This window comes from Microcaecilia unicolor, chromosome 1 (genome assembly GCF_901765095.1).
Source record: "Microcaecilia unicolor chromosome 1, aMicUni1.1, whole genome shotgun sequence".
Classification (NCBI taxonomy): domain Eukaryota; kingdom Metazoa; phylum Chordata; class Amphibia; order Gymnophiona; family Siphonopidae; genus Microcaecilia; species Microcaecilia unicolor.
This window is the reverse complement of record NC_044031.1, coordinates 270,912,704-270,938,362: the sequence shown is the minus strand read 5'-3', so window position 1 is coordinate 270,938,362 and position 25,659 is coordinate 270,912,704. Positions and strand designations below refer to the sequence as shown.

The 25,659-nt window shown below is 41.5% G+C and overlaps 1 protein-coding gene across 5 annotated transcripts in view; it reads right to left on the bottom strand.

Moving 5' to 3' along the window:
- Nucleotides 1–487: 487 nt before the first annotated feature.
- The window catches only part of DNAJC13 (DnaJ heat shock protein family (Hsp40) member C13), a 542,758-nt gene continuing 517,586 nt past the window's right edge, over nt 488–25,659 (bottom strand). For 4 of the 5 annotated variants that reach the window (XM_030206535.1, XM_030206508.1, XM_030206518.1 and 1 more), the window contains one exon: nt 488–1,294. In XM_030206535.1, the coding sequence (XP_030062395.1) occupies nt 1,197–1,294 (98 nt within the window). In that variant the 3' untranslated portion in view covers nt 488–1,196. The remainder of the gene's footprint in view (nt 1,295–25,659) is intronic. The other variant, XR_003942499.1, reaches the window with a different exon arrangement.

Sequence of the window (25,659 nt, the reverse complement as noted above, 5' to 3'; positions counted from 1 at the left end):
TTTTATGCTTAATTAGCCATCTGTTAAAATCAGAAGACGATAAAGATAACAGAATATTATGGGTGTACATTTTCCTGCATGCTACGTATAGAAGCAATGTTTGTATGCAATTCACTTCAACCAGCTGAAGCAAACAGTACTACCTGAATCTTCATCCTGGACCCATAACCATTCTTCTCACTGTCCTTTCCTTTAGACTTTAGCAGGAAAGATCCTTGATTCACTAAAGCAGCCTGTCATCTGCTCATTAGACTAAACTCTAGGAGCAGCATATCTCTCTTTAATGTATTTGTATACTGTAGGAGCTACAGCAGCAACTTCCTTAACAAAGGGAAGGATTTTTCTTCTGTTAAGGGAATAGATCCCCCTTTCTTCTTCAATGGAGCACAGATTTAACATCACCAAAGCTGAGTATCTGTATTCTGTACAATTAATAAGGCTGTCAAACTCCTTTCATTATTATTATTTTTTTAATTTTATGTACACATATGAATGATCTTTATAATGTACATCCAATATAGAAAGTTTTATATATTGGGTAATATAGAACATTTCACAATTGCACTAGGTTCTTACATAGCATGTTGAGATGGTGTTTCTTTTGCAGAAGCTCTTCTTTTATTTGGTAAAGCCAGTTATACTGTACATACAAATGTCCCTACAGAGGTCTGCTCTCAGGAAAGATGATGCTCGTAAATAATAAAGGAGAATGATGACCTGGAACTGAGCCACACTGAGGAAGTTATGGTTAATGATGCCAACCATTTCAGACAAGAAGAAAAAAAATGCCCTTCAAATGCAAGTTGAGTGATTTAGTCCAATACATTTAAAATGTCTTCAACTCCACAATAGTGCCAATTAAGAAAAAAAATTAAAAAATTAGAAAAGTGGGGTTTTTTTTCAATTCACAGTCCTGTAAACAAATACAAAAGGAACTAAATGTGCTTATGTACAACAAGAAAAATACTCGTGTACATATTTAGGCTGATCCACAGAGTCATTTTATATTACACTGTGAAACTATTAGAATCACTTTGACTTCTTCTAAATAAAAATATATTCATAGAAAAGGAATAACACTATTGTGAAAGGCAGGAAAAATGTCCCATTTCAGTCACTGAAGGAGGACTATTCTTGCTCCACCCCTTTAATCGTTCTGTCTTTTCAAATCTTCATTGGTAGATCCGCAGGATCTGCTAACCAAGATCTCCAACTTCGTGGTCGACTGGTGGTGGTACACTGGGCATTACTGTGGATGTGGTCCCTGCAGTTAGGTAGCCAGCAACTCCAGGACCTAGTTAACATGGAGATAAACATACATTGTTAGTTTTGAAAATCATCCAACCTGAGAGAATAGGGCTCTTGTACACTGCATGTTTTTTTTGCACATCAGTATGCAGTTTCCATTCTTACAGTAAAATGAAACAAATTAGAATGTAAAGATAATACATAAAGCACAGATAATATATAACATAAAGTTGTCCTTAACATAAGCAATCTATTAAAATCACAAATATTGTTTTGCTGAGTTCTATCCTGAACAAGAAAACCAAAGGAAGAGGGAATAATGGTAAAACTGCTATGAGGAAAAATTAGGAAACAAGAAAACTGAATTGCCAGGGCACAGCAGTATTTCAGAATATGCAACCAGGGTTTGGGTTGGGATATAGTTTATGTTCTATACAGCAGGAACTACATTGTATTTCCCTAAGTGGGCTTACAATCTAAATTGTGCATGAGGCAATTACAGATAAAATGCCTTGCCCAAGGTCACAGAACGTATCATTGAACGACATGAGATTTGAGCCCTTGTTCACAACCTGCTTCTCTAACCACTAAGCCCAGCAGTTCTTGGATTTTCTTCTTCAACTCCTCATCAAATACTGCTGATCTTGAAGATGCATGAGAAGCAGTAGGAATGTTAACATCCCTCTTGGACCACTTGAGGTATATTGGTGGCTGTGAACTAGGCCCTGAAGAATGTTTGCATGCTCCACAGGTATAGGAGGAAGTAAAATCTTCTCTGCGGGGATGTTTAGCAGGTGATATGGCAGCCCTAACTGCAATAGGCACCAACAAGGACTGTTGTCATTGTCACTTTACGTTTGCTCAATGCTCCATTTTGGTGTCAGGGCAGCAGAATCCTTTGGATGCATCAAACAAGACCTAAAACAGTTGCAATTTTCAATTTTTGCTTTTGTCTTTTACTCTCTGAGTCAGTATTTCTTTTTACTCTTTACAATTTTATCACATACCACTCTGATGATTATCAATTTTAAATAAACTAAACTAACGTAAAACATCTTGGTTGGATAACAAGGACAAACAATGCTTCCTCTATATGAATGCACTATCAACATCTGGTGTAACTGGTGCTCCAATACCAACAGACCTGGATTGGATCTGAGTGAGCAAAAGAGCCTTTCCATATGTCTTGATGACTCCTAGCTATCATGTGCTGGCAGAGGGAATAGCCAGAAAATGTTGTACCTAGGACTAAGATACGGCATATATTAATTTCTTGACATTACTGGCCTTCTTCATTTTGGGCAACTGGACAAAAATAGCCATAGCAAAATCAAACTCCTCGATACTGAAAGATGCATTGAGACTGGTGCAAGAAAACTTGTACTTGTAGGAACTGTATGAAAAAAAAACCAAACCTAACTAGATCTTTCTAAGAGGTGAGAGAATCTGGTAACAAACATGAAATAATAATAATAAAAATGGTTCTGTCTCATGTCACAACCTCTGGGCTCCATGGGAAAAAAAATAGATGTAGATTCGTTGGATGACAATGTGCCACACGTGCTCAGTAGAATATTTTTTTAAAGCTTTGCTTATATTGCTCTGACCTGGACTCCATCAGATGAATTCCAGGATATGCATGGCTTGCTCATCTCTGGAGAAACTAAATTATAATTAAAATGATTCCAGTCTAATAGTCTAAATCAGGGATTCTCAACCCAATCCTCGTGACACACCTAGCCAATCAGGTTTTCATGATATCCACAATGAATATGCACAAGACAGATTTGAATGCGGATCCACTGTATGCGAATTTATCTCATGCATATTCATTTAGAGTATCCTGAAAACCTGACTGGCTATGTGTGTCCCGAGGACTGGGTTGAGAACCCCTGGTTTAAATGGATTGTAAGATCATAGCAATGGCCATAATGTGTTAGACCAATGGCCAAAAGAACCCAGAAACTTCTGTGACCAGTCGAGGCTACCTGGAACAAATACCCACCACATTTTGAAGAGATCTTTTTCTTTTAGTTCATGCCCAGCAATAAGAAGCTGCATTCCCCAGTACTAACTGGCTAATAGATTTTAAAAGATCACTCATCCAAACAATTGTGCACACCTTTTTTGAAACTTGTATACATTTGGGCTTGGCTACAAATCTGACAACAAACCCCACAATTTAACTGTGCTTAGATTTAAAAAAAATGCTTTCTTATATGTGGCTTTCAATATGCCACCAGTTGGGTTTCATGAAGCATCTCCATAATCTTTGTACTATTTGTTCCGTAACACTCAATTTTATAAACTTCTCACTGGAAGTCTTTTCCAAGCTGGCAATTCCTATCCATTCATGGTTTTTTTTTTTTAATACAAGAGCAATTTCATTCCCATTTTTATTATTGTTCCCTGTACCTTTTCTGAGATAGGGACTAGAGATATGAAGAGCTTTGGAGGCAGGGGGGAAGACGAGAAAACTTGAAAAATAATGTTTCAAATATGTTTTCTCTCTCTCCACTCCTCTTTTCCACCCTCCCTCAAGCTCTTATTTGTCAGGCTGACCCCTAGTGGTATGTTTCAGTGTACTGCTAGGTATCAGGTTCTGCTTTTTTCTAAAACAGCATTTCTGGTGCAGGAGCAAGTGGGAAATCACTGCTACCCCCGACATGGGACTAGAGGTGGGGCAGGGTGCCAGGATCTTATATTTTAAATGAGGGTGGCTGAGACAGGCTTCAGGAGCCACCATGCTTGAGTCCCCCCAGGTCCTCTCAAAAGGGCTTATTGGCCCCCCCCCCTTTCATTAGGTCTACTAGTCCTCCATTTCTTTTATCAAAAATCAAGAAGCACAAAGAGCCTTCAAGAGTGGAGATGTCAACTCAATATTTTATTGAATAGACCTGACACAGTCGGTGTTTCAGCGAAACTGCTTGCGTCAGTGGTCTATCAATACTGATGATGTTCAAATATGTCAATTGAACCAAACATCCTCTATGTCAGAGGTAGTAGTCTCAGAACAATGAAAAGACGCCAAAAGCAGCGCAGGTACAACAAGGAGCATTGTGAGCATAAAACCCACAGCTTTTACTTGTTTGAGTTTATGCTCATGAAGCTCCTTGTTGTACCCGCGCTGCTTTTGGCGTCTTTTCATTGCTCTGAGACTACTACCTCTGCCAGAGGGTTTTGGATTAAATTGACATATTTGAACATTATCAATATTGATAGACTCCCGACGCAGGCTTGGTTTTCATTCTTTTGTGAGTGTACTTCAGATTCCCTCTCCTGTGTTTCTTCCTCCATTTCTTTTAAACAGTTAACTTCGGTATGATTTTTCATGCACACCCCAGTACAACAAATGTGCAAAAGTGTTCCTTTTTTTATAGCATAGATTGTTTAAAATACCTGAAGCATCCGCATATCATTAGCTTACTGCATTGGTTAACTCATTTTTTTTCTAACCATGAGCAAATGAAAATTCACACTAAATATTAGCACAGGTTTTCACTCACACCGGGGCCTTTGTTTCTTCTACAAATTTGATCATATTCTTTAATTCTTTTTTCAGATCATTAGTGAATATGTGGAACAAGACTGGTCCCACGGAAATTCCATTACTTATCACTTTCCACTAAGAAATATGGAGTGGAGGAGTAGCCCAATGGTTAGTGTAGTGAGCTTTGATCCTGGTGACCTGGGTTCGATTCCCACAATAGCTCCGTGTGACCTTGGGCAACTCACTTAACTCTCCATTGTCTCAGGTACAAAAACTTAGATTGTGAGTCCTCTATGGACAGAGAAAGTACCTGCATATAATGTGTACATCTAGTAGCGCTATAGAAATGATTAGTATCAGTTTAGGTGGTAGTCAGGGCCGAGTGGTTAAGGCGATGGACTAGAAATCCATTGGGGTCTCCCAAGCAGAATCAAATCCTGACGAATTTGGAGCTGCAAATTTGTTTCTTGACAGATGAAGAAATGTTTATAGAAATTAGGAAAGCTGGCATACTGAGGGAGGCCGATGCCGGGAGGGATGGAGCTCAGGCCCGCAGCACCGAGGGGAAATTCATCTGCTGCGGACTCGAGCGAGGAAGTGCTGCTGCTGGAGGAGAAGGGCAGTGGGTGCTGTCAGGCACAGCGCGGGATTCGTAAGCTGCGCTTAACGTTGCAGTCCCGTCGCAGGAAGGTCGTGTGTCCGTGTCGCAGGAGGAGCCCTGGTGGCTGTGGAGCCGCAATCTTGTCAGCGGGAATAAAGCACGGGGTGGTGGTACAGGAGGAGGGTTGCGTGACCCAAGAACTGGCCCATAACACGGCAGCAGTGCAGAGCCAAGGGGACCAACTAAACTGCATAACCAGCTCTGTGGAAAAAGAGTCACCAGATAAAGATCCAAAGCCAAAGCTTCCCGGGGCACTTGTGGCAGGCGCATTAATGCTAGAAACCCAACCCCTTCTCAACGTCGTGATGCAGAAAACTCATGCAAATCCAGGTCTCGAACCATCTCCCTGCAGCTTATCTGCAAGTCAGAGCCTGAACAGCTTGAGTATGAGATCACTGAGGCAGCCTCTGAACCAGGCGTACTAATGTCCCTACTCCTTGGCGGTGTTGTCGCCGGGCCCGTTGGCATCCTGGGCCCCGCCTTCATTGCGCGTGATCAGCTGTTCGGTCGAGCGATGACAGTCTCCAGCTGCTGCCGTTTGCCTCTGGTTTCCTCTTCTTCTCTTCAGGCCGCTTACTACTGCTGTCACATTTTGGTTGCACCTATAGGCACTCAGCCTGCCGCCCATTTGCCCCAGGCCTGTTCATCATCCGTTGATCGTTGTGGTTGGGCCGTTGGGCCTTTTGAAACTGCGTCGCCTGGTAGCTGCATCCATCGTCTGATGAGCTGGTGCGGACGGTTGAGGAGCAGCTTTCAACTTCTTCTGCAGCCTGCTTTTTCGACTTGGCCTGTTCGGTCGCTCTCATCTCATCCTACCACTGTTGGATGGCCGGTTGCCACTGTTCAATCCAACTGAATTAAAACCTTCTCTACCATCAAAGACTGGCACAGGCAGCAAAAGGGGGTTCAGTCTACACCTCGGCCTCAAAATATCACCTGAAGTCCTTCCTACCAACATATTTATGGACCATTTTGGACTTTTCCACCTTTCCTTATTGTCTATTTTTCTCTGTTTCTTTGTTTCTATCTAATCAATTTCTGATTTCATTGTACTTGTATCTCCTCTGATCTGGCCAAAGTCTTTCAGTGCATTTTCCCTTCCGTTCTTCCTCTGATCCTTTCTACCCTCTCTACTGTCATTGTAATTGTTTCCTCAGTTCATTGTAAGCCGCTTTGAGGCTACTTTAAGTGATATAAAGCGGGGTATAAATGTTCTGAATAAATAAATATTGGGCAACAGTATAACACCAATATTGACTAGATAAACGTTACATCAGGGAGTGCCATGGAGATAAAATTCCTAGATGTAATAAATGATTGCTTCTTGGAGCAACTGATTCAGGAACTGACAAGAGGGGTAGCCATTTTAGATCTAGTCCTTAATGGAATGCAGGGCATAGTACGAGAGTTAATGGTGTTGGACCCAATGGGAAACAGTGATCATAACATGATCAAGTTTGAGCTACTTTCTGGAATAAAGCCACAAAGGAAATCTAAGGTAGCAGCATTTAATTTTCAAAAGGGTGACTACGATAAAATGAGGGAAATGGTTAAAAAGTAGCTAAAGGATTGGTTGCAAAGGTTAGGACATTAAATCAGGAATGAACATTGTTTAAAAATACCATCTTGGAAACTCAGACAAGATGCACTCCATGTATTTAACAAAGGTGGAAAGAAGATAAACGACAGATGGCATGATTAAAAGGTGAAGTGAAAGAGGCTACTAGAGCCAAAAGAACATTCTTCAAAGAATGGAAAAAGAATCTAAATGAAGAAAATAAGAACCAACATAGCACTGGCAAATTAGATGCAAAGCATTGATAAAGAAAGCTAAAAGAGAATATGAAGAGAAACTTGCTACAGAAGCAAAAACTCAGTTACAACTTTTTCAGGTACATCAGAAGCAGAAAGCCTACGAGGGAATCTGTGGGACCCTTAGATCATAAAGGAGCAAAAGGGGCACTCAGGGAGGACAAGGCCATAGCGGAGAAACTGAATGAATTCTTTGCTTCGGTCTTTAACAGAAGAAGATGTAAAATCTACCAGTACCAGAAATGGTTTTCAAGGGTGATGATGCAGAGGAATTGAAAGCTATCTTGGTGAACCTGAAAAACTTACTGAGCCAAATAGACAAATTAAAGAGTAGTAAATCATCTTTACTGGATGGCATACATCCAATGGTACTGAAGGAACTCAAACATGAAATTCCCGATCTGCTGTTAGCAATCTGTAACATGTTAAAAATCATCCATAGTACCTGAAGATTGGAGGGTGGCTGATTTAAAAAAAAAAGGTTCCAGGGGTGTCCGGGGAATTACAGACCAGTAAGCCTGACGTCAGTGCTGGGTAAAATAGTGGAACCTATTATAAAGAACAAAATTACAGAGCACGCAGACAAACATATTTTAATGGGACAGTCAGCATGGTTTCAGCCAAGGGAAGTCTTGCTTCACCCATTTGCTTCATTTCTTTGAGGGCGTGAACATGTTGATAAAAGTGAGCCAGTTGATGTAGCGTGTCTAGATTTTCATAGAGCTTTTGACAAAGCTCCTCCTGAGAAAATCAAAGAGTCATGAAATAGGAGGCAATGTTCTGTTGTGGATTAGGAATTGGTTACTGGACAGAAAACAGAGGGTAAGGTTAAATGGCCATTTCTCTCAGTGGAGGAGGGTTAATAGTGGAGTGGCTACAGGGACCGATACTATTTAACATATTTATAAATGATCTGGAAAACGGAATGACAAGTGAGGTGATAAAATTTGCAGATGACACAAAACTCTTCAAGGTTGTTAAAACATATGTGGACTTAAACATATGTGGACTGTGAAAAATTGCAGGAAGACTTTAGGAATTGGAAGACTGGGCATCCAAATGGCAGATGAAATTTAATGTGGACAAATGCAAAGTGATGCACATTGGGAAGAACAATCTAAATCAGTTACCTGATGCTAGGGTCCACTTTTGGGGTCAGCACCTAAGATAAAGATCTAGGTGGTGTTGTAGACAATACGCTGAAATCTTCTGCCCAGTGTGTGGCAGCAGCCAAAAAACAAACAGTCTGCTAGGAATTATTAGGAAAGAGATGGTAAATAAGACAGAGAATACTATAATGCCTCTGTATCACTCCATAGTGTGACCTCACCTTGAGTATTGCGTTCAGTTCTGGTCATCATATCTTAAAAAAGATATAGTGGAATTAGAAAAGGTTCAAAGAGGAGTGAGCAAATAATAAAGAGGATGGAACTCCTCTCATATGAGGAAAGGCTATAGAAGTTAGGGCTCTTCAGCTTAGAAGAGAGACGGCTGAAGAGAGATAATTTAATTCTACAAAATCCTGAGTGGTGTAGAATGAATAGAAGTTAATCGATTTTTTACTCTTTCAAAATGAGTACAAAGACTAGGGGGCCCTTTTACAAAGAGGTGCGTAAGGACCTACGTGTATCCAGTATGTGCCAAATCAGAATTACTGCCCAGCTACCGTGTGCCCCAGGTGATAATTCTGAATTTGGCGCACGTCAAAAACATGTGGTAGAAAATATTTCTACCATGTGGCGCTTACTCAGTGGTAAATGACAGTGTACGCTCGCTGCACACCTACCGCCCGGGTAGCGCTTGAGACCTTACAGCTAAGTCAATGGGTGGCGGTAAGGTCTCAGGCCGAAAATGGATGCATGCTGTTTTTTATTTTGCTGCATATCCATTTTCCAGCCCCTTAAAAAAAGGTCCTTTTCCAGGGTGGGGCAAAAACTGGCCCGGTGCACGTCCAAAAAACGCACTTGCACTGCCGCAGGCCAATTTTTGTTGCGGCTTAGTAAAAGGGCTTCTAGGGGACACTAATGGAAATACTTTTAAAACAAATAGGAGGAAATGGTTTTTTCACTCAGATAGTTAAGCTCTGGAACTCTTTGCCGGAGGATTAGTAACAGCGGTTAGTGTACCTGGGTTTAAAAAATGTTGTACAAGTTCCTGGAGGAAAAGTCCATAGTCTGCTATTGAGACAGACATGGGGGAGCCACTGCTTGTCCTGGGATTGGTAGCATGGAATGTTGCTATTTGGGTTTCTGCCAGGTACTTGTGACCTGGATTGGCCACTATTAGAAACAGGATACTGTGCTAGATGAACCATTGGTCTGACCCAATATGGCTATTCTTATGTCCTGTTCTTGGCAGTATTTTGTAACTGGGCCTATGTGTAAATATTACATACATACTTTATCCTCTGAAGGAACAGGCAGATTTAAAAAACTAAAGTATGTAAGTACCTCCATGTGGGAATTATCTCAGGGAATTTGTGTTAACATTTACACCTGCTCTTTATCATGCATACATTTTCTGTGCTATTTTACACATGTACTTAAGTATGCCCATAAATACAAATCTCTCTAACCTAAGTCCTGCCAATATCTCCACAAAGTCCAATTATGTGTATATGGCATGTGCACTTTTATAGCTGCACATTTCTGCATAGAAAAGGCATTAAAATGGTCATATTTGCTTCCTATTCTTTATACCAGCAAGAGGCTGCAATGAGTAGAAGATCTAAAAGACAAGAGCAGCACAATATTAACCAGTGACCATAGATATAAATAACTTTATTAACAAGTTTTGAATCAAATCTGGTGGTATTTGAAACAGTGCACACTGAGCTGAGGGAGCTCACTGTGTTTTTGATTCAAATCTGCCCCTGAAGCAGGAACTAATGCAGGCATTGATATGCCAAAAACATGTTAGGCCTTAATGGTGATATCTAAATATTTGGACAACAGATTCATACCGCTGTCAGAAGTTGCTTTGTCAAAATTATTCATATATACAGCCACTGGTTGATATGGTGCTGCTCTTGTTTCTTTTGAACCTCCTATCCTTTAACCCTAGCCGCCAAGGGGTGGGGGTGGGGGCAAAATTCCCCGGGCCTCCAAGGGGGGCTTGGCACTGCAGTCCCTCCCGCCTTCCATTTTCGATCGTCTGCCACTGGGCCGGGCCCCCTGCATTGAAATCACAGCGCCTCTCACCTCTGTGTGAAAGCGCTGCAAGCAGCAGGGCAGCAGATTGCCTCCCTTCGGGCCTCCTTCTCTCCCTGTGCCCCACCCTCATCTGACGTAACTTCCGTGAGGGTGGGACACAAGGAGGGAAGGAGGGCCGAAGGGAGGCAATCTGCTGCCCTGCTGCTTGCAGCGCTTTCATACGGAGGTGAGAGGCGCTGTGATTTCAATGCAGGGGGCCCGGCCCGGTGGCGGACGGAGGGGGGAGTGGCGGCGACCTCGGGGGGGGGGGGGGGGGGGGGGGCGCCCCGGGCCCGGCCCAGTCTCTCAGCGGCCCTGCCTTTAACCAGTTCCCAATCCACCAACAGAACATTGCCTTCTATCCCATTTTTTTCTCAGGAGTCTTTCATGATGGACTCTGCTAAATGTGTTACAAAAATCCTGACACATTTATACAGCCAAAGAATTCCAACACTGAGTCACAACTTACTTTTGCTATATCCATGTTGGCTCTTCCTCTTTAAATTATATTTATTCTAGTAGGCAGAATGGGCAACTGCCTAGGGGTAAGCCACATGGCCACAAGAACTCTGTCCCATTCTTGTATCAGTCACTGAATTTGTAGCCTTATTTTAGGCCAGTTGACTAATGCAACATCCAAGGGCGTGTGTCCTGTCAAGCATACTGCAGTTTACAGCTATTGAAAGAGACCCTTCTCCCCTATAGCCACTGGGGGCAGGAGGCAACAATTACCCCAATTCCAAGGAGCAGCCAGGAGGTTAACTGCACTCCTATCCATATGACCAGCAATTCTATTTTTAGTCATTTCTAGTTTTCCTGGCACTGACATCAGGCTCGTTTTTTCGATGTCACATATGGCTTGCAAAGCCTCAAAACCACCAGGTGGTTGCTAAGTGGACATATGTTGATGTGTTCTTTTGTCTGGTCGATCCACAGGGCAGTGCAGATCACTTTAGAAGCCCCAGTTCCATTTAGTTCTATTTTGCACACAACCCAACCAAAACCAGCTTAGCTAGGTAAGCATCATGCTCATTGATCTGTAGCTTTCAGAATTACACTGGAGTCCTTAAAAACAAACACCCCCCCCCCCCAAAAAAAAAAACAAAAACAAAAAAAAAAAACCCAAACCTGAGGATTCCTTAATCGCCAAACTAGATTTTGAACTATTATTTTACTTAATTTTTATTGAAAAAAATGTTTTTTAAATAATATACACAAACATACAAGTGTAAATAGTACAAATAGTGGATGTATGTCCCCCATTTTTATCTATAATCTTTTGTTTAGAAGTTTTCAGGCTGCTAGAGCATGTTGGAACAAATGCTTTCTTGCACATATGTTTTAATCATTTGGCTTAAACAGGAGTTTTAGGGCTCCTTTTACAAAGCAGTGCTAGCAATTAGCGTGTGCTGAATGCAAAGAAGCCTACGGGAATTGAATGGGAGTCTTTGCATTCAGCGCACCGCTAATCAGTAGCGTCACTTTACATAAGTACATAAGTAATGCCATAATGGGAAAAGACCAAGGGTCCATTGAGCCCAGCATCTTGTCCACGACAGCGGCCAATCCAGGCCAAGGGCACCTGGCAAGCTTCCCAAACGTACAAACATTCTATACATGTTATTCCTGGGATTTTGGATTTTTCCAAGTCCGTTTAGTAGCGGTTTATGGACTTGTCCTTTAGGAAACCGTCCAACCCCTTTTTAAACTCTGCTAAGCTAACCGCCTTCACCACATTTTCCGGCAATGAATTCCAGAGTTTAATTACACGTTGGGTGAAGAAAAATTTTCTCCGATTTGTTTTAAATTTACTACACTGTAGTTTAATCGCATGCCCCCTAGTCCTAGTATTTTTGGAAAGCGTGAACAGACGCTTCACATCCACCTGTTCCACTCCTTATAAAAGGAGCCCTTAGTTTAGCATTTCTCCCTGAGATATGCTTGATCTAGGTTTAGATAATTTGTAGATGTACTTGCCTGGTGTTTTCTCCAGTACTAGCTTATATGTAGCTAAACAATGTTTTTTTTTTAATTGAAAAGAACAAAGTTCCAGTTTTGGGACTGATGATCATGAGACCATAAATCCATTTGGTTCATTATGCTAGCATGGTATAAAGACCTCCTTGCTAGAAGAATTAGATATTTATCTGTACCTTGTTAAGATTCTCTAGATATGTAAATTACAAACATGAGTAGAGGTTAATTCTCCTTCTGATATCATGAATATCTTTCTTTTTCTAAGCTAGAGCCTAGTATCAGTAAAAACTAGTCTCTGTAAAAGGCCAGTTGTTGTGGAGACCAGAGGCATAGCTGGGGGGGGGGGGGGGGTACAAGGAGAGGAGCTGCTCCCCCAAACGGATTTTGAATGAAATGGCACCTATGCACATCGGCCTTTCGGCCTTGCACCGGTGCCTATTATACAAAACGTTTGCTCCCCCTGACATCAAAACCTAGCTATGCTTCTGGTGGAGACATCTCTTTTACAATCTTCATCTACATGAATAAGCCATACTTCACACCAGCAAGGCAAAATTATATGGAACACACTATAACAAAATTACAGGTCACACACAGAGTTTTCAAATGGGCTCCTACCATGCATCTAAACTAATTCTACAATAAAAGGATTCATTAAAGATCCCTTTTTGATTCCTGAATCATGTTTTCAATGTTTCTCTCAAAAGTTAATTTACATTCTAGTTCATCAAGAGAGCAGCTTTACATATCAAATAGTATTTAGAATGTATTGATTTTTAATTGCTTTTGTGGTAAAGGGCAAGGAAAAGTAGGCCTTTAATCAAAGCATGCAAATAGGGAATAGCTCTAGGCACAGACATGCAGCAAATGTAACATGCAGTTTAGCAAAATGATATCTACCTGCTGTAGAGAGCTACACAGAAGTTAACAAGCTGCTGGCAGAGCAGATCTAAAGCCCACTTCTGAGGTGAAGGGGACTGCTGCCAGTTAGAAGGGAAGGAGAGACACCTGAGGGGGGGAAGAAATAAGAAGCAAGGGAAGTTGTAAGGCAAGTGCAGTCAGCAAAGCAGTTAGATGAAGGGGGAAAGCAACAGTCAGTGTTAATAAAGGAGGATAAAACTTATTCCTCCCATTTCTGCAATTGACAATGGTTATTGACAGTGCAACAACTGGACAATATTTAATGACTGTATTAATAAAGTGAGATAACTAGAACCATTTTGAAAATTCTGTATAGCATGTTACCCACATCAGCTGCTAGGATTGAACATATGTATCAAAGGACCAATTGTTTTGGAGTCTGACACTACCACCTCCTAATAACTAGTACACGGTGGCATATTGTGTATCTTGGGTTTTCAGACAAATGAGGAGGACAAGAAGAATTGACTAATACACCATAAACATTGAGAGTATACACATTAAAATACTAGATTCTGGCCAGTACACAAAGTGTTAAGCATTTACAGGATATGAAGTATATTACTACTCTGAATAGGATCAACAGAGAACTTGTCTTTTCTGAAGGTGATTTCTTTTACTACTTCTAAACCTGGGATGGTTTGAAAGACATGCTATGCTGCAGAGCCAGAAGACTACTTTTGTTTGAAGATGTCAGCGGCTTTCAGATATCCAGTTCACAGGAAATGATATAATGCAGAATATATTAAATACTATTACTTATTTATGTTGACAGGTTATATAATATGTTCTGTTGAATAAAACTATCTGAACTGCCCCATTTCCCTGCCAGAAGCAAAAGTGGCCAAGAAGTACTTAATACATGGGACTTCTACAGTTAAAACTTTTTATTTTATGTTGCATTTGTACAATAAATGGTGCAGTTGTCATGTGTCTGAGTTATACTATTATGGCCCCTGTGTCACAAGAGCCAACAAATGTTGAATATAAAACTATGCATACAATTAAGTTGTCTCCTTTTATTTGTGGAAAGACAAGTTCCTATATATCATCATATCTTCATGTCACTGAGGGTAAAACAAAACAAAATAGCAGGTCAGTGGCAGTGCTGTACACCATCATGCAGATTCCCAAGTCTGGTTTTCTGCTCCCTGGGCTCAATGGGGCTGGGATGCTGCAGATGTGGCTTGCACAGCTGGTTAAAAAAATCCTGGTCCTCATGCAGTATTAACACCTAATGGCTGGATTTCGGAAGGAGACCTTTTGCATTGCCCTTGGTCGAGGAATAGGCTAAATAAACTAGGAAGAGATATCAGATAGACAAATCTCCAGATAATTGCAAATGAAAACTCACAGTATCATATCCCAAGGGGACAGTTTTCATTCAGCTGGAAGTAAAAAGGAGCAGACGGAAACTGCACCCTCATTTCTTCCTCCCTTCTTCAAAAATAAAAGAAAAATTCATGGGAATTCTTAGTTTACAGTAAACATAATTTTTTTTCTAAGTTCAATGATGACTCTGGCTGTACCTAGTAGAAGGCTTTGGATGCTTCTAATGCACTCTCTGGGATCAGTTTTGGTGCTGTCACATCCACTGCTCCAGGAGGACAATTCTTGTGATCTCCAGACCTGTCTTTCCTTCCGGTTGCAGCCATTTCCAGGTGACCTTCCTGAGCTGGTAAAAGAAACCCCGAGGGTTTTCTTTGGCTTGTGGGGAACCCTTCCAGAACTGCTGCCGATAGGCCTCTGGGGTGTAGCTCGCCCTCTCCAGGATGGCTGCTTTCACCTCTTTATAGGTGGCTGTCCCAGGGGGATTCACATCCTCAAACACAGTCTGTCTGCTACCTGTCAGTAAATTGCCCAGATAAGCTGTCCAGGACGCCTCTGGCAACCAGTAATGCAGGCGGGTCTCTCGAAGTTGGTCATAAAATAGTCCGGTTCATCTTCTGGTACCATTTTCTTTAATATGGAAACTGGAGGGGTCGCTGACAAGTTGGGTGCCTGGGCAGCTATCCCTGCTTGGCCTGCAAGCTCTGTTGTAGCTCTACGAGTTTCTGCAACACCTATTGCTGTATCTGTTGTTGTTGCTGCTGCTGTTCAAGATGCACCTGCATAAACTGCTGTTGTTGTTGCTGCTGCTGTTGCAGGATCTCCTGCTGTCACTGCTGGCCCTCCACCAAGGCCTGGAGTAGCCCTTCCATCTTTTGGCTGTTAGCGGCTCAGACTGCACAGTGTACTAGTAAACAAAATAAAAGCCTGCCTATTTGGTACTAACCATATGTCCCCCCGTAACTAGGGCAAGGCTAACCGCTTTTGCCTGCTGTCCCTGTGTTCTTGTTGATAGTTCACAGATCTGGCTTCCTTAGGTGGGCCAAGCTCCGTATCCCACCACTGCCACAACATATGAGACCCTGAGCAAGGGTTGGGAGTGGGTCAGAGAAATAACGCAGCCGGACAAAAGGGATGAATACAAAATAAGTATTTATTTAAGGAACTCCCTGGACCTGTTCCTGCACAGGGCCCGAGACATAGTGTGGGTAAATCTGTGCAGTTTAGGAAGCACAGTTATTAAGTAAGCCTCTAGTGGCAGGCCTAACACAAGTTGTGACTGCTGGGGTTGCCACGCCCCAAACACATCTTATTTTCCCTCTAAGGTCCAGGTCTGACTTCAGCCAGACCTCAGCAAAGCTTGCAGGTCTTAACAAAAGTACAAAGTTGGCTTACCTCAGCCAGGTCGTAGCAACTAGACGTATTCAATCAAGGCAAAGACTGGGGATTCTGTTCTTCCTTCCCTGGGCCTCCTTTATCCTCAGCCTGGCTCAGTCTTCCACACTCCCATGCTCTGCTCCTCCCAGCTTACCTCCTCTTGGGGTGGGTTGTGCGCTCTTAAGGTGGTCCAGGCTATTGGAGGGACTGCTCTTAAGGTGGTCCAGGTTATTGGAGGGACTGCTCTTAAGGTGGTCCAGGCTATCAGAGGGACTTTTCTTAAGGGAGACGGGGCAGGGTTCTGTAGACCCCCTCACACTGATAAGTATGTGAAAGAGGAGATTGTGAGATGGAGGAAGAATGAAATCCAGTTGCAGGTAGATGAGAGATATGGAGACACAAGTGAAGCAGAAGGATAATCGTCAGAGTTAGGTATATGGAAGAAGACAGAGAAGAAATGGAAAATAGAAATGAGATCCTGGGAAAGGGACTTGAAGAAAAGCAACAAAAGGAAGTGGTAAAAAGAGACCAGAATCAACCCACTTAGAAAAGGAAAATGGTCACACAACAAGGATGTAAACACATTTATTTTTGGAATTTAAAGAAAGATAACATCCGCTTTGAAAATGTGCATTTCTTATATTTTGTTCCATACTGAAGGAAATGCATCTTTGTTTCTCCTTCCTAGGAGTTCTGCTGCCCACAATCAGGATTTTTTAGTTTTCAATATTACTAAACCTTAGTGCATGCTAATGGACATTAGCTTTTGCTAAGTGCCATGTGGCTTTAGTAAAAGGGCCCCTTATTTATTGCTAACTAAGTGATGACCTGTGCATTCCTTGAGTAAAAGAGGTATTCATCTGGCACTTTGCTCTCATCCCCTGCCTTGGGAATTACATGAAGATCCATTGAAAGATAAGTGTTTTCCATGGATGATGGATTTCCTTCCTGTTTTTGTAATGCCATTATGATGCAGTCCAATTCCCACTTGAGGACAACTCTCTCCTAGGTCTTCCCCCCTTCCCCCCCAGGGTCATCTCTCACCCCCCATAGCTTTTTTTTAAATTGTATTTTCTTCTTTTTTGGACACTCCATTTAAACTGATAGCTATGGATAGCTAACTATATCCTGGTAATTCTGGATTATACTACTTGCTATCCAGAGGCTATTGCATTAAGCAACATAAAAATCACCACCATACCTAATGTGCTGTGGGAAGTCTTCTCCTGGATAGGGATGCTAGCAGAGATATTGACGGACTAAGGTATTACCTTCATATCCAGGGTGATGAAGTAAGTGTGTGCCTTGTTCAAGGTGAAGGACTTTATAGACCTCAGTGTATCACCCACAGGAAGACGGCTTGGTGGAGTGTTTCAATAAAATTTTGAAACAGCGCGTTGGCCCCGCTTTGCCCTGCAGCGATGCCGGTGGGTCCTATGGATCGCTTTGCCATTCCAGGATTGATACCGGGGCTGTCGTCTTCACTGCTGGCGGGAGCTCTGAGAAGCGACCCACTCCCCCAGCTTGAAGCTGAAACATCATTGAGCCCTGAATTATGGGAACCGCCGCCCATGCCGGCAGACGAACAGAGGCCTGTGCAGGGAACACTACGTCCCGAAGAGGCGGATGTGCTTCCTGGAGCGGGGTCAGCCTCTGACGGCAGACTGACGAGCACTTCTGCACAGATGAGTGTGGAACAGATTGGAGCGGACGCTCTTGGTGTATCCATCGTAGCAAGGGAGGACCAAACTCTTGATGGTTCCAAGATAGATTCCATTTCACTAAATAAGTCTCTTTTGCCTATTTAACCAGATACTATTACTCTGGACACTATTTGGGAAGCTTTAGTGGGTTTAGAAGCATCTTTCTCTCAAAAATTACTATCAGTATTTCAACAAACTCAGATTCAATCATAGAAAGCAATTATATTGGAGAATAACATTTCAACAATGGACAAAAATATTGAAATTAATGCTAAGGATGTTCAAACTCTCCAACAAATACAAACAAATATGATTAAAGAGAATTTGTTGCTTCAAAATTAGATTGAAAAACTGGAAAAATCAACAGAGGTATAAACAGTAAGTTTAATAAATTTTCCGAAACAACCTTTAACTGCTCCTCTTATAACATTTAAAAAATATTTGTCTGAGATATTGAAGGTTCCGGAACAAGCTTATCCTCCAATCTCTAAAATTTATTACCTATTGCCTTATGAAAAGAGAACTACTGAACAACCTGTGGCTGAAGCGTCTGAAGTATCTTTTGAGACTTTAAACCTTACCCAGGTACTTGAAGATGATAATTTGGGTATTAAGCCCACAACTTTAATAGTGACTTTTGTATTACAACCTGATAGAGACTGGATTTTGAAACAATTTTTCCATCATAGAGAAGAGCTTTTCCTGAATTGTAAGATTAGAATGTTTCCAGATGTTTCTAAATTAACTCAACAGAAGCGTCAACTTTTCCTTAAACTTCATCCATGAGTGATGCAACTAGGAGGTCTCTTCTGGTTGAATTTCCCCTGTAAATGTGTACTGAAATTAATTCAGTGAAATATGTATTTTTTGATCCAACACATTTAACTTCATTCTTGGATTCCAAGACTGTTGTAACTCCACTTTCACAGCCAAGAGCAGTAGTTACATCTACTCCGTAATCAATTTGAAGATAATCCTGAATACTCCTTTCTAGCCTCCTAATATTTTCTGAATAGTATGCAAATTGTGTTCTTTTTCCTAGGAATTGTGTTTTGTTCCCTCAGTCAATTGTGGACTAAAGATGTAATAATACAATATTTCCTCTTTTGTTATGTGATATATATTAATGTTTAACATTACTTTTCTTTTCTGTATCAAGATTTATTCTTGGAATTTAAAATTGATAATTTGTAAATAAAAAAAAAAAAAAAAATTTTTGAATAGATGCTGAGGAAGTTTGTGGCCGAAGATTACAGTTAGATTTCTTATAGTCTGCTAGTTCCATTTGTATAGTTCAAAGCGGACTACAGCAAGAATCTAGATCTCATGTCTAGGATGTAACATAAATTAAAAATTTGGCATCTATAGATGACTTTGGGCTGCAGGTCCTGACAGACTCTGAACCCAATCAACTCCCATTTGGTAACCAGCTCTCTCTGACTCATAGAGGGCTGATCTGGAGCGGTTGATGCACCAGATTGAAGATGCGTTTTCGAAGGACCAGGCCGGACCCAACTTGCAACCCATGATATTATCATCGAACCAGGAGTGGCAGTCCGGCAGCGCCCCTATCGAATCCCAGAAGCCCCACAGCAAGCAGTGGCGAAGGAGGTCGCCGAAATGTTAAAATTGGGAGTTATTGAGAAGTCCACAAGTAATTGAGCATCCCCTTTGTATTGATATGTTAATCAATTCTCTGGGACGTCCAATAGTCAAGGGCATTGGTTTTTGTTGGAACCACTGTCTTGTTATTTGGACTCTTTTCTTCAGCCACTAGTACCGATATTACAATCATTTGAAAGGGATTCTGCTCATTTGTTGACACAATTACAACAGTATCAGTTAGATGAAAATCAAAAAAATCTTTTAGTCACAATAGACGTTTCTGCCCTTTATACTAATATATCACACACTAAAGCAATTCGAATTACCTCAGATAACTTGCAGAGTCTGGATATTTCATCAGATAAGCTGAATTTTTAGTCTCTCTTATGAAATTAGTGTTAAAAAATTACTTCAAGTTTTTGGAACAATTTTATTTATAAATTAAGGGGGTGGCCATGGGTTCAACAGTAGCCCCATCAGTAGCTTGTTTATGGATTGGTTTGAGAAAACATTTATAAACATCTTTATATTTTCAGCATATGCTATTTTGGAAACGATTCATAGATGACTTTTTTTTTTTTTGTTTGGACTGGTGATAAGGTTTTATTGGAAGAATTTGTAAAGTGGATTAATCAATGTGATCCAAACATCAAATTTACAACAACTATTAATGCTCATTGTATCTCCTTTTTGGATATCAAATAATCTGACAGGGGCATTTTGACACTACTATATAACGTAAGGGAACTGACTGTAATTCATTAATTCACTACCACAGTTTTCATCCGAGGTACTTAAGATACAGTATAATGTTCCAACTGGACAGTTTCTCCGGTTGCGGAGATTACGTACTACGGTAGATGAATTTAACATTCAAGCTGGGAGTATGTGTCAAAGATTTTTTGATCGAGGATATCCCCATCACGTAGTGAAGAGGGCTTATAAGAAGGCATTATATGCAGAACGGGAATGGCTATTATTATCTAGATCCAATACTGTTGATTCAAAACTAACTTGTGTTTTACTATACTCTACATGGTTTTTGACATCAAATGGATTTTATCTAAGCACTGGTCAATTTTTCAATATTACCCTCAATTAAATTGTATGCCTCATTTTGCATATAAGAGAAGCACGAACCTGTGTGATAAACTCATAAGCACAGTTTTAACTCCTAACCATTTGAATCAATCAGAAGTTCCGGTGGGACATCATGCTTGTGGTCATTGCAGTTACTGTGATTTGGCATGGATTACAACACAAATACCGATTCCTGGACAAAATAAATATTTTTACTTGAAAAGATATACAGATTATGATATCTGGAGTTGTATATTGCATGAAATATCCCTGTGAAAAATATTATATTAGTCAAACTACGCGAAAGATTAAGGTTCGAATTGGAGAACATTTGAATAATATCAGGCAGATGCGGAAGGAGGCGCCATTAGTAGAACATTGGCACTTGATGAAACATATGAGGGACTTAAGATTTACAATACTATTTGTCCTCCAGAATCATAGAGGGGGCAATATTGCAGAAGTATTATTGAATAAGGAAAGTGATTCATTTTCGAATGGAACACAATGACTCCTAATGGGTTAAATAAAGATGTTGAATGGTTTTCATTATGAAGTCCTTACTCTGCATGTGCGAGCCAGTTTGAATATAGTTCAAAAAGAGGCATGGCGTTTTGTTTCCCTTGGCGCGATTTTGAATTAGATGAGTATGCGCCAGTTCTGTATGTCATGGCATTTGTTTAAAGAATTGAAGTTTAGTAATCTTGATAGTACATTGATTTAAAGTTTTTGGTTGCAGTTATCCTCTGAAGAAGCAACTGACGGGTGGTGAAATTTGGATCTGAGTCCTGACACGGTGTATGAACTAGAGGAGATTTGCCGTCCTACATCTATCATTAAAAAAAGACTCCGTGGAGTTTATAAGTCCTTTTGAGATTGTATTGCAAGACAAGTATGTGATACTGTCAGTAACTATTGAAACGCATTAAGAAGGCGATGCAAGGACTTATGAAGAGCAATGATAGATGACAGTGATGAGTAGATTTGTTTCAGTTCAGTCAGTCACATATGATTTCTGAGCATATCATAATTATTCTTATTTTTCTTTATTATATATTTTTGGAAATAAAAGTATAAAAATTATTTTGAAGAAATATCTTACCTGGTATATTAGGACATTGGTACCTAAACCAGATGGGAGCATCTGGTTTTGCATCGATTTTTGAAAAGTGAATGCTGTGTCTAAACTAGAGGCCTATCCAATGCCTAGGATGGATGAACTCATTGAGCGACTAGGAGGGGCCAGATTCATTTTGACTCTAGACCTGACCAAAGGATATTGGCAGGGGCCTCTTACCCCAGCCGCTAAGGAAAAGACAGACTTCGACAGCCAGGGTCTGTTTCAATTAATGGTGCTCCTGTTTGGCCTTCATGGAGCCCCAGCTACCTTCCAACACCATGCTGATCGCCTACTTAGACCGCATGGCAGCTATGCAGCTGCCTACCTAGATTTCATTGTCGTCTACAGTAAAAGCTTGGAGGTCCCATCTTATCCAAGTAGAAGCAGTACTGGATAGGACCGCTGGGTTTATAGCGAACCCCAAAAAGTGTTTCTTGGGAGGACAAGAAGTTCGGTATCTGGGGTACTCAGTCGGAAAAGGACAAGTGAGACCCTAGATCTGGAAGGTAGAAGCGATCACCAGGGTACTGATACCCCAAATAAAGAAGCAAGTATGAGCTTTCCTTGGGATTGTGTGTTATTACTGCTGGTTCATCCTTGGATTTGCTAAGAAAGCAGAATCAATAACCTGCTTCCTGCAGGTCATCCCCTGAGAAGGTACACTGGACTGAAGAATTGGATGTGGCCTTCCAAATGATGAAGAGGACTACCTATTCAGAACTGGTGCTGGTCAACCTGGATTTTAACTGACCCTTTATTGTACAGACTGATGCCTCAGAGGTTGGGCTGGGAGCTGTTCTGGCCCAGGAAGTGACTGGGGAAGACCACTCAGTGGCATACATCAGCCAGAAACTATTCCCAAGAGAAAAAAACTATGCAGTGATTGAGAAGGAAGCTCTCGCAGTCAAAAGTGGGCCCTACAGATGTTCCAGTACTATCTATCTGCTGGGCTGAAAATTCCTGTTGGTCACCGTCCATCAGCCCCTGCAGTGGATAGCTTGATATCTTGTTGGGCAGACTGGATGGACCGTGCAGGTCTTTTTCTGCCGTCATCTACTATGTTACTATGATATAAGGAGTCCAATGCACGTGTAATGCAATGGTTTCTCAGCCTCTAACCATTTTGCTATCGGGTTCAGCATCGGGCATACTAATGCGGACTTTTTGTCCTGGGAAGTGGACCCTGAAATGGCAGGTGCTCAGCTGATGGGGAGGGTATGTTAGGAAGTCTATAGAACACTGCCTCTCTTCCTTAAGAAAAGTCCCTAAAATAGCCTGGACCATCTTAAGAGCACGAAACCCAACCCAGGAGGAGGTGAGCTAGGAGGGGTGGAGCCCATAGATAGTATAGAAGACAGACCCAGGCTGAGGATAAGAAGGCCCAGGGAAGGAAGAATAGAAGCCCCAGTCTTTGCCCTGACTGAATACATCTACTTGCTATGACCTGGCTGAGGTAAGCCAACTTTGTACTTTTGTTATGACTCTCAAGCTTTGCTGAGGTCTGGCGCCAGACATGGACCTCAGAGGGAAAACAAGAACTATAGGCTGTGTTTGGGGCGTGGCAACCCCGGCAGTCACAACTTGTGTTAGGCCTGCCGCTAGAGAGGCCTGGTTAATAACTGTTTCCTAAATCGCAGAGGTTTACCCACGCTATGTCTTGGGCCCTGTAAAGGAACAGGCCCCGGGGAGTTCTTGGAGTGGAGGAGTAGCCTAGTGGTTAGTGAGGTGGACTTTGATCCTGGGGAACTGAGTTCGATTCCCACTGCAACTCCTTGTGACTCTGGGCAAGTCACTTAACCCTCCCTTCCCTTGGTACAAAATAAGTACCTGAATATATGTAAACCGCTTTGAATGTAGTTGCAAAAACCTCAGAAAGGCGGTATATCAAGTCCCATTTCCCTTTCCCTTTAAATAAATACTCATTTTGTGTTCATCCCTTTTGTCTGGCTCCATTATTTCTCCAGCCCACTCCCAACCCTCGCTCAGCTTTCCACTTCCTACACTTTCCTCCCTTCTTCCATTCACACCTCTCATTCCTTCCCCAGCCTCCTATTCTCTGAATTTCATCCACTTTCTGGTCTCCCATTTCCACCCTCTGTATCCATTGCCCTCCCAGCCTCAACAAACTACTTCTCACCTCCTAAATACCCCTGCATCTTCCTCGTTATTATTCACTGCCTCCCGAACTGCAGTCCCTTTCTTAAGTCTTACCAGTGGCGCAGCTAAAGGGGGCGCAGGGGGAGCAGACTTTTAGAAAAAATGGCGCCTATGTGCCGCCGCCACATGCCAATATCGTTCTCAACGTCTGTCCTCTTCCCTCCCTTGCAAGCTTCTCCAGTCTCTTCTGCCTCTCCCATCCGCGTGGCCGTTTTTACAGCTCTGAAGCGTTCTCCATCCGGCACAGTCAATTCAGATAGTCAGCCTTCTTGCCAGCGTCAGGCCCTCTCCTCAGGCGTATCCCACCTCTGTGGAAAACAGGACATTGCATTACAGTAGGCGGGACGCGCCTGATAGGCCCCGACGCTGGCAAGAAGGCTATCTGAATCGCCGGTGCCGGACGGAGAACGCTTCAGGGCACTGAAAATTACTACGTGGACTGTAGAGGGGCTGTGGGCAAAACATGAAAGATGTAAGACTCGGGGAGGGGGTGGAGAAGGGAGAAAGAGCTGCCCAAGGAGGTTTTAATGAGTGGAAGTCCATTGTAAGCAAAGAAGCCGGTTTGGTTAACCTGTTTCCACTCCCCCGCGCAACCGTCATTGCCGTTCACTCAAAACAAAGCAAACAAACTTATGAGCTGCTGCCTCCACCTTGTCATTTTTTATTGTTGGTCCATCTGTAGCAAGTCTAAAGCTGTTTCAGTTAGATAGGCAGTGCTTAAAAGTGGGAGGAGAAAAAAAATAACAATTGAGTATCGCTAAAACAGCTTCAAAAAATATTGTAGACGGTAGAAACTGCAATTATAAACTCTATAGGTTGAGCTCATTTTTCTTCACTGTTCTTGTTCTATACAATACAGATGTCCAGATTTCAGTGAGGATATCCTGTTTCCTGATGGGTTCATCTTAACTGCTGTTGTAATCTGCCTTGGGAAGCCTGCTGTTTTATAGGTGATAGAATATATTGAAATTAAATGGAAGTAGAATTAAACTCCTTTCATTGGGGCATATGGATTCACATCATCTATTTTGGAGAACTTTCTTTTAGATACACAAATGGATTATTCTGTTTTGAACGTGTTTCAGGGGCAAGTGGTTTTATGTCAAAATAAAAAGAAATATTTTGTTTCATCAGATCTTTTGTTTAAACATAAATGGGCTGTAAGCCCCTAATGCAGTCCATTGGTTTTCTTATATTTTTTGCTTGTGATGACTGTGCCAAAACTGAAAACTCTTATCTCTATCTGGTCAATAATAAAAGGAACACTATCCATCCTAAAAAGTTGTTTTGTGGCTGTGCATGAGGAATTGTGATATTGAATTAATAAATGTAAATTTGTGTCCCTAGTCTTGCATCCTACGTTTATATAATCCTTTCAAGAAATCCAGTTAATCATTTAACATTAGTGGAACATAGCCACAGAGGCATGGTATGGTCGCGTTTTTAATAATGGTAATACTAGGGCCCATCTAAGGAACAGGTTATTTTGAGTTAGTCTTCACTGGACCAAACTTGCTTTCCTTGTGCCATCACTATCCAGCAGGATAGGCAGCATCTTAAAAAGTGGAGGATAAAGGATTATTTTTTTTTTTACACATTTATATCACACATTATCCCAAGCAAAGTCGGATTAAATGTGGCTTACATTTGAAAATACAAATACCTGTTTTGTAAATGGTACATTTTTTTCAAATTTTATTTTGCAAAGTACAAGAGAAAATGTATTTCTGTTTCTTTTTTTACCAGTATTGCACTGTTTATAGAGTTTTCCTTGGGCAGAGAGGAGGGGGTCTCTATTTCAATTTTTGTTGGGTTTTTTTTTTTCATTTGTGGCTCCCTATTCTGTATTAGATTGTTATCGTGGAACGTTGTCACAATTTGGGTTTCTGCCAGGTGCTTGTGACCTGGGTTGGCTATTGTTGGAAACAGGATTATGGGCTAGATGGACCATTGGTCTGACCCAGTATGGCTACTATAATGTTAACAAG